Below are 16,915 nucleotides of genomic sequence, written 5' to 3'. Positions count from 1 at the left end.
GAACTCTTAGGATAAGAGTTATCTTCTCTGAACAACCATCCTTATTTTCCTTATGTATATATAGGTACTCTTTTATAGACTTTCAACATAACGTCTTCACACATATGAAGAATTTGGCACATCACATTAGGCATATTAGTTACAGCCCAATGTTGGTTTGCTGCCTGTATTCCTATGAAACTAAAAATATGGGCCCTTTTAAAGAGGACTAGATCTTTTCATTTTGAATATCCCCAACATCAAGTATAGTATTTGGTACACAGTAAGTGCTTGAAAATATTTGATGAACTAATATTGGTCATATGCGAATTAAAATTTTTATTAAAAGATAAGTAAATGCATTCATAGGACTCAAAACACTGAAGTGAAAAACCTTGTGCTAAAAAGTGTCCTTATCCTTGTCTCCACATCTATTCTCCTCCCAGTAGGAAGCCACTGTCTTGATTATTGTGTATCCTTTCAAAATTTCTTTTGCATGTGCAGGAACATGCCAACATTCTTATATTTCCTGTTTTTTACACAGGAGCAACTTGTACTTATTCTTCCAAACTTTACTATTTTCACTTAGCAGTATAGCTTGGAAATCTTTTCATATCAATAAAGACTTCTATTGTTACTTTCTTTCAAATTTAGCAGCAGTTTCCTTTTATGAATGTACTATATTTAATCATTTTGGACATTCCACTCTTTGCCATTACAAACAATCCCATTTTTGTACTTTTCCTTTCTTCATCCTTTTCATTATATTAGCTAGTGGTTTATTCATTTTAGTTTTTTGCACACAAAAACCCAGTTTCTAGATTACCTATGTATTCTACTGTTTTATTATTTTCCTATTGATTTGGATTTTATCTTTATTCTTTTTTGTTTTCTTTCATTCATTTTGTTCCTTTTTTGGCATTTAATATATTGCTCTCCTCTTACCCTGGTTTTAGCTGTATCTATTAGTTCTGACATGCGGTTTCTATTTTTATGTTTTCTAGAAATCCTTCATTTTCTGGCTTGGTTAGTAATTCATATCTTTATCATACTGTGATTAGAGAATACTGTGTGATTTTTGCTTTTTGAAATTTTTTGAAATTTTCATTGTGGCCTATTACATGGTCAGTTTTCATGAACGTTCTCAAACATATTTGGGAAAAGAGGGTGCCTCCCTCTGTGTGTGGCATTTCCCTCCCCTTCGTGTAAGGAACATGAATCCTAGTGAGTGTCTTTATTTTTCTCTATGGCCAGGAGTTCCTCCTCGCCCATTTAGTCCATCTAGCCTGAGTGGACCAAAAAAACCAGAATGAATTATTTAAGTTACTTGAGTGCCTATGACTGTGAGGACCCGAGGTTTTATGTGTGTGTATATGTGACAGAGAATTTAGCTGCCTTACCTTGTCTGTATAGTTTGGTTAAGGAAGCACTAAACTAAATAAATCTTAAGAAGGTCTTTACAGTTCTTTTTTTTTAGTTTAAAAAATAAAAGCAACCAGCTTTATTGGGATATAATTCACATAACCATACAGTTCACCCCTTTAAAGTATATACAGTTTAGTCTTTTAAGTATATTTAACTATCACAATAATAAAATTTTAAGACATTTTCGTCTTCCTAAAAGAAACCTTATATCCTTTAGCAAGCAGTTCCATTTCCCACCTCCCCATTCTCTCCCCTGTCCTAAGAAACCACTAATCTACTTTCAGTTTCTATGGATTTACCTATTCTAGGTATTTCTTATAAGTGAAGTCATAAAATATGTGGCCTTTTGCATCTCACTTCTTGGCTTAGAATGATGTTTTCATGGTTCATCCATGTCATAGCATGTATTAAGAGTTCCTCCCTTTTTAAGACTGAATAGTATTTCATTGTAGAGCTCTACCACATTTTGTTTACTCATTTGTCAGTTGATGGACATTTAAGCAGTTTTCACTTTTTAGCTATTATGAGTGTGTTGTTGTGACTCTATACAAGTTTTTGTATGGACATATGTTTTTCAGTTCTCTTGGGTATATACCTATGAGTGGACTTGTGTTATAGGGTAAATGTATGTTTAATATTTTTAGTAACTGCTGAACTGTTTGTCACAATGGCTGCACCATTTTGCATTCCTAGTAGCAATGTCTGAATGTTCTAGTTTCTCCATATCCTTACCAATACTTGTTACTGTCCCTGTTTTGCTTTTAGCTGTCTTAGTGTGAAGTGGAATGTATCTCATTGTGGTTTTGTTTGCATTTCCCTAATGGCTAATGATTGTGAACATTTTTTCATGTGCTTATTGGCTATTTGTCTCTCTTCTTTGGAAAGCGGTTCAAATCCTTTGCCTCCTTTAAATTGTATTATTTGTCTTTTTATTGTACAAGTTCTTTGTATATTTTTTGTACACATCCCTTACGGGATATAATTTGTAGATGGTTTCTTTCATTCTGTGAGTTGTCTTTCACTTTCTTGGTATCATTTGAAGGGCAAAAGTTTTAAAAGTTGATTTATTCCATTTTTACAGTTCTTCAAGGTCTGATCTGAAGCACTGATTTAATTTTCAGTTGTGTTCTTCCTTCATTAAATAGTGGTTAAAAATTTTTTTAAAAGGCTGGACTGTACCTCTTAGCCTGTTAATTTGAAGGAATCCACTGAAATGAAATCTATAGAAATCCCCTTAATTATGTATTTACGTATCGTTCTATAGTTAATTTGTAGTATAACTGTCCACACGTTTAATTGAAATTTCACATAAAGTGCTAATATCTTGTTTTAAAATTTTATTAAAGTGTAGTTGATTTACAATGTTAATTTCTGCTCTACAGCAAAGTGACTCTATCATATATATTCCTTTTCATATTCTTTGCCATTTTGGTTTATCAGAGAATATTGACTATCCCTGTGCTGTTCAGTAGGACCTTGTTGTTTATCCATCCCGTATATACTAGTTTGCATCTGCTAATCTCAAGCTCCCAATCCTTCCCTCCCGTACCTGACCTTGCCTTTGACAACCACAGCTCTATTCTCTATGTCTGTGAGTCTGTTTCAGTTCCTTAGATATATTTGTTTGTGTCATATTTTAGGTTCTGCATATGATATCATATGGTATTTCTCTTTCTCCTGCCTTACTTTACTTAGTATAATGATCTCTAGGTCCGTCCATGTTGCTGCAAATGGCTTTATTTCACTGTTTTTTGTTTGTTTTTTTTTAATGACTGAGTAGTATTCCATTATAGTACTTTACTTACCCGTTCACCTGTTGATGGACACTTATGTTGTTTCCATGTCTTGGCTATTATAAGTAGTGCTGCTGTATGAAATAGGGGTGCAGTATCTTTTTATTTTTATTTTTTGCAGTATCTTTTTAAATTATAGTTTTGTCTGGATATATGCCCAGCAGTGGGATTGCTGGACCATATGGCATAAAGTGTTTACATTTTAAGTATTATGTGTATATCCACACCTAGATCAAGGTAGAGAACACTCCTAGCCGCCTCCCAAGGCTCTCTCACCTAAGTGAACTTTCAGGTATGAAGTCAGCCAGAATCAGGGAACATTCCTAAGCATATCTTAGTTCTTAATTCTGAAAATAGATGAACCTGGCATTGGTTTTCATGACTTTGAAGACCTGTGGATTTTTACCGTGTTTTAGCAGATGGGTGGATGTTCAGAGTCTCTTTACGTTAATATAGACAGAATACTCTTCACTAGTGAAGTGCTTCACGTAAATCTTAGCTTTTCCTGATCCAGCTTTTAGCAGCATTTGCTGGAGTTTTGGGGAGAGAGTTTCTGATTAAAGCTTCCCTTGCTAAAAATGAGAAACTGAGTTTTGGGAAATCTGTTAGCCCTGTACCACTTGATGGCACTGTTGCATGAGGAACATGAACATTGTGGGAAAAGTTACCGGGGCATTTGCTTGTCTGTTTTCAGAGTAAATGATCTCATTTTTTTTGTTTTGTCCCTTTTGAATCATCATCTGCTTTAGTGTTTCCTATGAAGAAAAACTTGTATTCTTCAAATAAGCAGTAACAGTGTTCTTTCACATTAATGTTTTTCCAGGCATTTTTGAGCACAGAAATATAATAGCTTTCAACAGTTAAATTCTTTAGATTTTAGAGAGAAAAAAAGCTAAAAAGCTGATAGATTATGAGGTTAAAAACCTTTAAGATTTCCCTGCCCCCCCCCCCACCAGGTCAGGAACAAAACTTGTGTAATTCTGCTTTCTTGTTTTTACTTGTAGTTAGTGACTAGATGTTTACTTATTTGATGATCATTAACTGCTTGTAGGATACTTAAATGTGTGATTTGGGAGACCTTGAAAGTATAAGCAAGGTTTTATCATTGTTTAAGAAAGAAACATTCTTTTTAAATTGTTCACTCATTAACTGTTGGTAAAAATAATTATCACTCAGAAGATTATAAAATTCAGTTTTCAAAGGAAGGATCTAAGTTTATTTTCTAGTTCACTTTCAGAAAAGTTAAATAAAATATATTTAGCTTAAAATTTAATGCAGAAATTTGCTTTTTATATTGATTAAAGTGTCTTATAACATTTTTGTGATTTATGTGTTTAGCACTCCGTTCCCTTTGAGCTTGCATTTGTAGGAAAGTGAAAAAGTCAGAAGATTTTACTTAAATAGTTATGAACATTGAAAGATATGTAATTTCTTAATTATGTACAACATAAGGGATCTTATTTTGTGAAGTAATGAATGTTCACAGAACTTGAAGGTTTAAATGGGGCAAGATGACTTTTAGTATCAACTGTTCATTTAATTGTAAAAAGTATAGTGGTAAAAGAGGAACTAGGAACTTCTTGGTTTGAGAAGGATTTGGTGAATTAGCTAGGAGTAGAGGATTCTGAGAAAATGGACTATCTAACTTTACTTCCAAAAGAAATAAAAATTTGGGTTACTGACTACTTGGAAAGGTATAATTAAAAGAGTTAAGATCTTCTAGGGGTTCCTTAAACTAATTTTTAAGTTCCTGTTGAAGCTGGAAGCACTGACCTATGTTAGTAGTTTAATGATTTGAGACTCCATGGATAGCAAAGGCTGCTTTACTTTTTAAAAATATATGTATGATTTTATTTATATTTTTGGTTGTGCTGGGTCTTTGTTGCTGTGTGGACTCTCTGTAGTTAGCATTGCGAGAGTTGCTCTCTAGTTGTGGTATGCAGGCTTCTCCTTGCCGTGGCTTCTTTTATTGCAGAGCATTGGCTTGAGTGCACATGGGGTTCAGTAGTTGCAGCTCCTGGGCTCTAGAGCACAGGCTTGGTTGCTCCATGGGATGTGGGATCTTCCTGGACCAGGGATCGAACTTTTGTCTCCTGCGTTGGCAGGCAGATTCTTTACCACTGAGCCACCAGGGAAGCCCAGGCTGCTTTACTTTAAAATGGATGGGTCTATCCATCTTTCTTTTAGGGTTGGAAAAAAGCTTTGAAGTAGATTGAACTAACTGGAAGAAGAAAATAATGAAGCAAAATATAGATGACTTGCCCAGGAGAAGAAGAAAAAGGGAGATGACGTACTTCAGTTAGGTTTTTGATGCTACATGTTATGATCTTAAATTTTATTGAAAAATACATTGAAAAAGACAACCAAGAATTGATTTTGTAAACTCAGAAGCTAGTTCTTAAAAAAAAATCCAAATAGAGAACCATTTAGCAAATATAAAAAAAAAAAATCCTTCAAGAATAAGCCAGCTGATATGCTAGAAATATTTAAAAACCACTTGAAAACCTCAGCGAAACAGGTAATTTTTTGTAAAAAATACACATTTTCAAAATTGATTCAACATAAAATTAAATAGACCAGTGATTATGGAAGAAAATGTAAAAAGTTACCAGAGTAATTTCTCTGCTCAATCGTTTTTGCCAGAGCATAGGAAAGAAAAACTTGTCATTTCATAATATGGAAAAATAGGCAAAATCTTAACAACAACAAAAAAAGAGCATGGAAATCAAAAGTATGGTTCAGTCTTACTTTTAAGTGTCGATACAAAAATTCTAAGTAAAACACTAACAAATTATATTTACTAGTATATTAAAAATAAAAATTCAGCATGATCAAAGAGAATTAATCTTAGGAATGAAAAGATACTTTAAATAGAAAACTTATTAATGTATATAACAGCAGGGACAGTAAACTATATGATTATCCCACTAACTGCATAAAAGATATTTGATAAGCTCTTGTTTGATAATATATAAAACTTGATCAATTTAATATTATTCTTATAGAAATAGGGGAGAAGGCAATGGCACCCCACTCCAGTACTCTTGCCTGGAAAATCCCATGGACGGAGGAGCCTGGTAGGGTACGGTCCATGGGGTCGGTAAGAGTTGGACACGACTGAGCGACTTCACTTTCACTTTTCCCTTTCATGCACTGGAGAAGGAAATGTCAACCCACTCCAGTATTCTTGCCTGGAGAATCCCAGGGACAGCAGAGCCTGGTGGGCTGCCATCTAGTCGGACACGACTGAGGTGACTTAGACTTATAGAAATAGAATGATATTTTCTTAATATGTTGTAGAATATTTTAGAATAAGAGGTAACAGTATTTATCTAAGAAGTATCTATTGAGCACTTACGATATTCTGCATACTGTTTTGAGTGCTGACAAACTGCTTCCCATGGAGCTTACATTCTAGTGGGGAAGGGTGACAGACAAACTTAACAAGTAAGTAAATTATGTCTGTTGGAAGGTGATAAATTTTATTTTTTAAAAAAATAGTGTGGTATAAGGAGATGGGAGTGGGATGGATTTGCAGTTTCAGTGGCATATTCAGAATGGGTCTCATGGAGGGGGTGTCATTGGAACTAAGACTTGACCTTTGTGAGGGAGTAAGTGGCAGAGATGTTTGGGGAAAGTAGACTCCAGCTGCTGAGAACAGCCAGTACTGAGACTCTGAGGATTAGTGGGGGTCCGGTGAGACTGGAAAGACTAGTAGGAGATGAGGTCAGGTCAGTTCTTGAGATCACAGAGGTACTGTTTGGGAGAATTAGAACCTGAGCCTCTCAACTCCCGGTGCATAACTCTTTGTTATCCCATGACCTCAATTTTTGAGTCTTATAGTTTTTCTGACCAGCAGTGTGGCAGTTGGGAGGGGTAGAACTTGGGCACAGATTTAAAGTCCTATATTTGTAATTGATCATCAACTGAAGGGAAAAAAAGTATTTGTTACTAAAGTGAATATGAAAAAACCAACATTGTAACTCAAACATAATAGTAATATATTAAAATGTAATATTCTAACTGAAATTTGAAAATTTAGAAAGTAAATTTGATATTAGTATGAATCCATCTATTATGCTTGAAAATTAAGTCTGCAGTTGCCCTAGGCATTTTTTGGGGGGTACTAGCAGATGTTAAGAAAATTATTACAAATTTGTGTGAGTGTTTTACAGGATACCTCAGTTCTTTACAGAGTGGATTGTGCTTTTCATTTCTTTAAAGAAGGACGAAGTGAAGTGAACGTTGCTCAGTTGTAGCTGACTCTTTGCTACCCATCCATGGAATTCTCCAGGCCAGAATACTGGAGTGGGTAGCCTTTCCCTTCTCCAGGGGATCTTCCCAACCCAGGGATTGAACCCAGGTCTCCCGCATTGCAGGCAGATTCTTTACCAGCTGAGCCACAAGGGAAGCCCTAAAGAAGGATAGAATGCATTTAAAATATATTGAAGTACTACTATGGAGCCACCATATTCTTGACTTCTCAGCATCTGTAGCCTTATTTCTGAAGTGGTGATTATGGTTATTAGGATCAATAAGATAATAATAGATATCAGATGCCTAGGACAAGACTGGCACATTTATAAGAAAAATGATAACTTAAAAAATTGTGATGGTCAAAGAGGAACACTAAGTGTTTGAGGCTCTGAGGCATGAATTTGAATACTTTCCTCCCATTGACTCCACCTTTCAAGTTTATCTCCATTCTTCCTTCCTCACCATGCTCCTTCTCCCAGCTAAGGCTTGTATCGATCCACACTTAGAGTTTTCCAGATTTGATTTAAGTCTTTCATGGTAGGCAGTTTTCTCTGATGATAAACCATTTTCATGGTTCTGTAGTATAATGATATAGAGATCTGTAAGACTTGTAGGATTATTTCTGTCCGTTCTAAATGGCTTTGGGTTGTAGTTTTTGAGCTCTTGTTTTGAATTTTTCTAGTTTTTTTGCTTCCTTCTTCACTTAACGTTAGCTCCCATTACTTGCTGCTTTTATTTTTTCCTCATGACTTCTCATTTTCAGAGTCTGATCTGCTGAGTGTTGACTCATTGGATAATTGAGTTTTATAAAATAATGTGTGGCAGGAATGGAAAATAAATTTTTAGTTTGTGTGTTGATTCTGATTAGTATTGGTTACCTGGAGTGCTGAATCCTGGAGTTTTATCCAAATTTGGTGAGAAAGTGCTCTGATGATGAAAGGGGGTAGCAGCAATGCATATTTGCACTGATTGTCTAGAGAAAGGGTAGGTCGGCCCCATGTGAGAGTCCAAGTTGGCTTTATAATGGGTAAAATAAGTTAGTGTATGGGTTTTGTGCTGTTTTTTTGACTTCTTAGATACCTTTTTGGTTATTGGCTAACCCTTTTACTTTGAGGCTTCTAAATAACTTCTCCATGGATAAATGAAGGAAATGATTTAAAAGGATTGTTTTGTCTATTTAAGTTATCTTTATTTTGATCTTCCCAGTAATTGTGTGATTAAAATTTTAAGCCATGTTTTCTTTGCTATTTCATATTTTATCAAAATTGTATGCTTGATGAAATTTGCAGATGTGCGATAATTGCACTGAATGGAAAATACCAGATGATTAATAAACTTTCACAAGGCAAATTGAATTGAATTTCCAAATACTTCATTATGATGGCAATAAATGGGCATGTCTGTATGATTACTAGTTTTTATTATCTTTTAATGTGTGACTATATCTGAGAAAGTTTAAATTATTTTAAAATGAGTTATTTCTGGTGTGCTTTTCCTTTTATACATATCACATATAACTTTTGCAGGTTGGATTTGCTACCATTTTATGCAAGATTGGTTGCTACATTGCATCCCTGCATGTCTGATGTAGCAGAGGATCTTTGTTCCATGCTGAGGGGGGATTTCAGATTTCATGTATGTATTTAAGCATTTATTTTGTTTTATATATATATATATATATATATATACACTTATAAGATGAGTGAGGATTCTTTAGTTTAAGAATATGATTATTTTATTGGTAAGCACATTTTGAAATCTGATAGTGGTATAACAGTTCAGAATGTATGGACTTCTAAATTTTTAAAATGTGAATCTATTCAACAACACTTGAATTTTATAAATGCTATTCCAATTTTGAGATGAGTGGCTGCTGCTATCTTGTTTTCCCATTGTAGGTACTGTGCTCTTTGCTTTCGTAAAGTTAAACCATTCTCCAAGGTCAGGAGAACCAGTAGGCCTCCTTGGAGTCACCAGAAGAAACACAGGGTTGGCCGTAATTCAGGGCCCAGTGCCAGTAGGATGCCTCTTTAAGTGTTGGGGTCCTGTGCTTGGGGCACATGAAGTTTTGATCTCAGTGAATGTGGTCATAGACCATGTTTTTATTGATTCTTGCCTTAAAAATCTTTACCTTAAAGATCCTTAATAGTGTGTCTGTGAGTGGTTCTCCCAAACCCATGTTACCCCATCATCTTGGCTTGAAAGAAGTAAAATAATACCTTAGGGGTGACAAAGTGAACATTGGTAGAATTTGAAAAGACCTGAAATGCAAGTGTTCATGTATGCCATTGGGAAAATTGTGTTTGTAAAATTTAGCTTCATATAGCAAGTTGCTTGGAATGCACATAAATGTTTGCCGTACTCAATTATGTACTTTATTACGCTCACTCTAGCCACATCAGTAGTAGGGCTGAGCACCAGAACAGAAATAGTTCTTGAGGTCAGGAGTCTTATGATATAATTAGAAAGATAAGGCATAAATACAAAAGCAAGAGTGAAATAAAAAATTAAATCTTAAATGTATATTGATGTTATAAGGAAATGCATGCTTAATTGCCAAATGAATTGTTGGAGAGTCAGTGCCTTGAGTCTAGAAGAGGCAAATTCTCTGTGGAGGTGGGTGGTCTCTGAAGGCTTCTTACCATAGGTGTTAATCTGTTAGTATGAGATTTGTGGGTAAATTTTTCTGAACCAGCTTTTCTGCTGAAGTGTGTTTCAGACATTTGTAGATATTACTACACAAGGACAGGTTTTCTGTGTCTAGAAAAGTTTGGAAACACTGAGATCAAGAAAGTCAAACCATTTTACTTTTGCTTTATGGTAAGAATTCTCAATGCTTTAATAGGATAATGAGCACTGTGAACCTCCTGGAAGGGGCTGACTATACACTCAAAGGACACATTTTGATAAATGCTACTAGTTAAGGGGCAGATGGGCCTTGAAGGCATATAGTTGATATCCCATCAAGCAGATACAGACAAGACAGTGTTTTACAAGCAGGCAGTATGACAATATTGTGTGAGTTACATGCACATACCCCTCCACCAAAGCTACAGTCAAACAAAATATAAGTTGCTGGACCACACATGATTAGTGCTTTTGGTGAGAAACCTAAAATTACGAAAATTCTGTTCTTGTGTACTTCTGTCCCATCTTTGAAAATTGGGGTGAGAGTTGAGGGAATTGGCATTTTTGTTACTGTTGTAAGGTTTCATTACGATGAGGAGAGTATTTGGGAGCCACTCTCAGGGGAGAGGAGAAAGGGCACTTGGTGTCATCTGTCACTTCTGCTTCCTCTTGATCCAGCCTTTCCCACCCTCAGATCTGCAGACTTTCCATTGACATTTTATCAGGCAGTAAATGTGCTCAGCACTGTCCTATCTTTAAAATAAGGTATAAACAAGAATTTTTACACACCCGCACCCCTCCCCATCCTCTTTCATTTCCTTCTTATTCGAGTGCTATAGAAGATACTTGTCTCTTACACTTCTGACAGTTGCTCTTTGTTTTCCATCATAGTGCCCTGGCAGAAACCTTCACTGCTCTCCTAAGCACCTCATCCTAGTTGATGTCCCTGAGGATTCTGACTATCACTGTGGCTCTACCACAATGGCCAAGTTACTTAAATGCTCCATACCTCGATTTCCTTTTATTAAATGAAATAATTTGTATCTTTTAAAATAGGATTGTTCTCAGTGATTAAATGAGATAATGCATACAAAGCGCATCACACAGTGCCCGGATACAGATGTCCTTGTAATAATGACCCCTTTTGTGCACCACGCTCTCCTGCTTTTCACTTCTGACTACTTTCCTCAGTATCCCCTTGCTCTTTTTTCCAGCTGAGTTTATGTGGTAGTATTATTCCTTCATACTCCTTTTTGACAGAATGCAGTTTCCCCGGGGTTTGGTTGGTATCTATTTCTCAGCAGCCTCACGTACCTGTCTCTTACCAGAGCCTCTCTCCTGGTGCTTAATAAGTTGTCATGTACTTTTAATTAAATACGTCCATAAGACAAACTCATTTTCTTTTAAAGAATATCTTTATCTTTCCCTTCCTCATACAAACTTCTGTATTCTTCCTGTAAATTTGCAATATAGTTTATATAATCACCAAGGGAAATAGCTCTACTTTTGCCCCTCTGACATTCAGGAACCCATGTTTGCCAAATTCTATTGATAATACCTTCTAAAACTCGTCCTTAGGCTAGTGTCTCTCCTTCAGTCGCAATGCCACTGTCTTTCACTCTCTGTAGCTTGAATTAGGTGAATAGCTGTGTAACCAGGTTCCCCATCTCTGCCTTCTCTCTAGCTGTAACGTACTGTCACAATCTGATCCTATTTGCTCCTTGCTTAAGAACCTCACCTGAGAAAAAATGCTGGTTGGCAAAACTGTATAAAATCTTATCTGGTTGTCAAAGAAATTCTAGTTAAGACAACAGGTTTGCTAAATTTGACTGTTAGGGAAGGTAATGGAAATGAGAAACCATTCACATATACTTGAGATTCAGTTTGGAGAAAGGAATTGGGCAGTATGTTTCAAGATCATTGGACGTATTCATACAGTAGACAACTCTGAGAATCTGTTCTAAGCAAATGATCCTGAGTACCCCAAAAGCTTTATTCACATCATGAATTGTAATAGGGGAAAAAAGGAAAATAATCTAGAAGCCCAACAATGGATTAAGAAAATGGTTGTATAATCACAGTGCTGAAATGATACAGAGCTGTTGAAAGTCTTATTTACCAAAAAGTTTTCAAATCATATATAAAGTACTTTTAGGGGAGAAAAAGCAAGCTCTAAAGTCTTAAACATAATAAATTTACAATTATGTTAAAATGCTTAGAAAATAAACAATAGAAAAAGTATATATCATTATGTTAGCAATGGCTGTTAGATAGTGGACTTATGAAAAATTCTTTTCCTTTCTAGTTTTTTATGTTCTCCACATTTTTAGCAAAGGCTGCGTCTTTAATAATGGGGAAGACAACTTTTACTTAAATATAGACATAATCACCCTCACTGTTCAACATTTTTGAAATCTGGTTTTTTAACTTTTTTGATCAAACCTTTCTGTTGGTAAAATAAGTTGACCACATATCCCAGTATAGGCATATTTATTTATAAGTTATATGCATTTTTAATTCTACCAGATATTTTATGTATATCATAAAACACACAAAGGTAACTTTAAAGTATGAGATAAAAAACAAAAACATAAATAGAAGTTTGACCCCCACCCCCACCCCCACCCCAGTAGATCAAGAGTCTTTTCCTCCCTACTTTGGCAATCAATAGTCCCTAGAATAATATGAATTAAGTTTCTTTGAAGGCAGATTTATTTATTTATAAACCCCGTGCCTACTTATTGTTTAGTGTATAGTAGGTTTTCCAAAATATTAGTTGAATGATTGAATGTTTGTGTAAAACAAATGAGCTAATTATGAAGGACATACAATATGATATTTGGGTGAAGTTATTGAGGGGCCAGTTTGGGGCAAAGAGTTCTTCCTTTGGGGGAATAATGAATGATAGGCCTTGGAAGTTCTTGCTTTTGTATGTTGCCGTAGCTGAAGAGATTTTAACTCATTATATGAGTTAACTCTAGTTATTTGATTCATAACTCTAGTTATTCGATTAATCTCGGTTTCAGCTGTCACTAATACATGAGTTGGAAGCAGCACTTTTGCTACATTTGATTATATAAATAAAATCTTTTAAGACATTATTGAACTAAAAATATATAGAAAATTTTACATTGTTAATTCATCTGTATTTACTTTTGCAGAAGTGTTTGACATACCATTTGATCATAAAGAAAATGAAATTAGAAAATATTAGATGAGGAATCAGAATAAGTTAGTCTTTTTTATCAGTCACAGTCTTTTGAAAAACCTTCAGTTTTTTTTCATTTGAAAATGAGGGAGTGAGATAATTCATACCTCATTTTAAAAGTCTATAATCTTGACATTTTAGTTAGATTGTACCACCTAATATGTAAGAATAATTGTGAATGATACACTGTGTTACGTGTTTTGGAAACTGTGATGCTCAGTAATACTTAAAATTGTATGATCCTTACGAATTTGAGTCAGTTGTAGTGAGGTGGATGAACTCAGAGCCTGTTACACAGAGTGAAGTAAGTCAGAAAGTGAAAAACAAATATCATATATTAATGATATATGTGGAATCTAGAAAAATTGTACTGATGAACCTATTTGTAGGGCATCAATAGAGATGCAGATGTAGAGAAAAGATTTGTAGACCCAGCAGGGGAAGAGGGTGGGATGAACTGAGAGAGTGGCATTGAAGCATATACATTACCATATGTAAGATGATAGCCAGTGGGAATTTGCTGTGTGACTGCAGGGAGCTCAACCCAGTACTGTGACAACCTAGAGGGATGGTATGGGGTGGGAGGGAGGTTCAAGAGGGAGTGGACACATATATACCCATGGCGGGATTCATGATAATGTACCGCAGAAACCGGCATAACATTGTAAAGCAATTATACCCCAATTAAAAACAAATAATACAAAAAATTGTGCGATTCTCCACAGCACAGAGCTTGTACATCTAGGATCGCCCAAGGAGCTTTGTAAAAGCATATTTCCCAGCCTTTCTCCCTTTAAAGATTCAGCTTCAGTATATCATTTTTGAAATACTTCTTTTTACTTTTTCTGTTTCTATATTTCTTTAATTGTAAAAGAAACACATGCTCAGACTGGATGATTTAGAAAATACAAAAATACGTAAAGAAGAAAGTGGGGGCAATCTCATAATTTCATCACTTAAAACAAACCTTGTTAATATTTTAGTTGTTTTTTTTTTTCACTTTACTTTTTTGCTTCTGTAGTTTTTTATGGATGAATTTATATTTAGTACAATTTTTCATTTTTTATTTCCCAGAAGCATTTTACTGTATCATTTAAAACACTGTGCAAGCATCATTTGTATAATCTTTTGTCCTGGACATTAGTTGCTTAGTATTAGGTGAAGTATAGTTATCATCATTACCACCCACCATCGTCATCCTTGTTTTTATCCTTATTTTTCCAAGTGAGTGAGTAGGTTCAGGGAGTTTTATATGCATTGTCCAGGATAATATACCCCCACCCTCACCCCCAAATGGCACAAAACGACCACATGAGCTCAAATGTTGTAAACTGCACATCTTAATTCTTTCATGGCACTGCAGTATATGTATAAACATTAAGCATTTTCATTAATTTGTTCAGTCAATGAACATTGATTTTGTGCCCATGTATTACTGATGCATGTACAAATGTGGATAAAACTTACGATGACTAGTATTTATTGAACTCTTTATGGTCCCAGTCACTACACTATTGATTGTGCTTTGTATGTATCAGTTCACTTAATACCTACAACCCTATGTAATACGGGTTACTTTGATTAGTTCCATTTTACAGATGAGAAAATTAAGGCATAAAATTTAAGTAACAGTTAAGTGATAGAGCTGGGAATTAAACCTAACAAATTAAGCCTAGCAAATTTTTGTTCAAAAATTATACCTGAAGATCTAAAAAGTTTATGAACACCAACCTTTGCTTGCTACAGAAAGTTGGTCCTTAAAGAGACTTATTTTGAACCTCAGCACATGCTTGAGCAGTTAAATTCTCAAATGTGAGTTAGGAGACTGGAGTTTTGGTACTGATCCTTGGTCAAGTCATTTGACAGCTTTGTGTTCTTCTGTTGTTTTAACTATTAAATCAGATTTATACAGATTTTACTTCTTCCTCAGAGTGATGTTGGATGGAACAAATAGGAAGTATTCTGAAAAATAAGGACAGTAAACTATTTCAAAGAACTGCTATATTATTGTTATTGTTCAAAGAAAAGTCTTCTAGACTGCAGGTTAGGTTTTCTGATGAAAATATAATTCTGTGGTTAAATCCATTTACAGTTATCTTGATGTGTCTGTTCACATTGTACTGTTGTAATAGGATTTTGTTATGTTCAGTATTTTTTGAAATGTGTGTGTGAGAAGAGGGCTTATATTTGCAAAGGATTTGAACTTTGATTTACGACTGTGACTGTTGATAATAAAAAAAAAATAGTGCTTGTATTGGAAATTTCATTGTACTAATGCATTTACAATAAAAAATGTAGTATATAGTTCATAACTATAATAACACTAACTAAGCCTTAATATTTTCTGCTTAAGTGAGCTTTAGGCATTTATTATTTTTAAAGGAGCATTTCCTAACGTATATTCCTTATAATATTAATTTACCAAACTAGTAGTTGTTAACATTTCAAAAGTGAGGTTTATGTTTTATGTTGCCAAAGAAATTTGAAGAACTTTGAATTAAGTTAAACAGGTTTCTTTGTTTGAGAGCCTCTTTAAGGCTGATGAAATGCATTGTTTCCCCAAATTACTTGACCATGAAACTGTTTTGGAAAGCACATCCTGGCCCTGGTGTTCCATGGAGCTAATTTTGTCTTAACGTAGAATAATTTGAATATAGCAAGAAAATATACCCAAGTTTATTTAAGATATCTTGAGTGAATTCAATCTTATTAAAATAACAATTCTTATCACAGATTTCAGACTATTAAGCAATGTCTCTGTTAATTTGTAGGTACGAAAAAAGGACCAGATCAATATTGAAACAAAGAATAAAACTGTTCGTTTTATTGGAGAACTCACTAAGTTTAAGATGTTCACAAAAAATGATACACTGCATTGTTTAAAGGTAAGTGCTGAATCATTTGAAATATTTTTTAATAGGTAAATCCAAAGTCTTAATGCTTTAGTTTATAAATGCTGGAAAATGATACAATTAAGAAATATTTAATTAATCTATAGGAAGACAAAAAAGTACAAAGGAACAATAAATAGATGAGCAAACTAGAGAACAAATAATAAGACGGTAGATACAAATACAGCTATAATAGTAATCACATGTAGTGTAGAAGGACAAAATACATTAAGTAAAAGCCTTAAGAATATAAGACTTGATTGAAACAACATTATATGCTGCCTACAAGGAAGATGCCCTTAAAATATTAACACCAGGAAGCCTAAAGTGAAAAGATGGGGGAAATATACCAAGGAAGCACTAAAAAAAATAAGATAAAGCACTTGGCTTCATTATTGTCAGACAAAGTAGGCTTTAAGCCACAAACCATTGTTAGAAATAAAGAATCATAGTTCATAAAGCTAGTGTTACCTTCCTGAATCAGTATGCATCCAATAATGTATTTTCAAAATACATGAAGCAAAAATCAACAAGGAAAGAAATCTGCAGTCATAGTGAAAGACTGAAAAACACCTTTTAGTAGCTGAAAGCATAAGCAGGCAAGTAAGTGAGTAAGTATGTACCAGGTTGGACAATGCAATTAATAACGTTAATCTAATTGATAGTATATCCAGCAGAATCAGAATTTACAGTCCCTGTAAATGCACATGAATGAACCAAAATCAATCAGAAAG

The 16,915-nt window shown here is 34.5% G+C and overlaps 1 protein-coding gene across 8 annotated transcripts in view; it reads left to right on the top strand.

Moving 5' to 3' along the window:
• Window positions 1-16,915, top strand: part of UPF2 (UPF2 regulator of nonsense mediated mRNA decay) — a 90,672-nt gene that overhangs the window by 29,511 nt on the left and 44,246 nt on the right. For all 8 annotated transcript variants that reach the window (XM_081554087.1, XM_081554086.1, XM_081554088.1 and 5 more), the window contains 2 exons: window positions 8,981-9,089; window positions 16,062-16,175. In XM_081554087.1, the coding sequence (XP_081410213.1) occupies window positions 8,981-9,089; window positions 16,062-16,175 (223 nt within the window). The remainder of the gene's footprint in view (window positions 1-8,980; window positions 9,090-16,061; window positions 16,176-16,915) is intronic.

Source organism: Giraffa tippelskirchi, chromosome 13, assembly GCF_054371585.1.
Source record: "Giraffa tippelskirchi isolate mGirTip1 chromosome 13, T2T-mGirTip1v1.2.pri, whole genome shotgun sequence".
NCBI classification, from domain to species: domain Eukaryota; kingdom Metazoa; phylum Chordata; class Mammalia; order Artiodactyla; family Giraffidae; genus Giraffa; species Giraffa tippelskirchi.
Note: the sequence above shows the minus strand (reverse complement) of the source record. Positions and strands in the feature narration are given on the sequence as shown.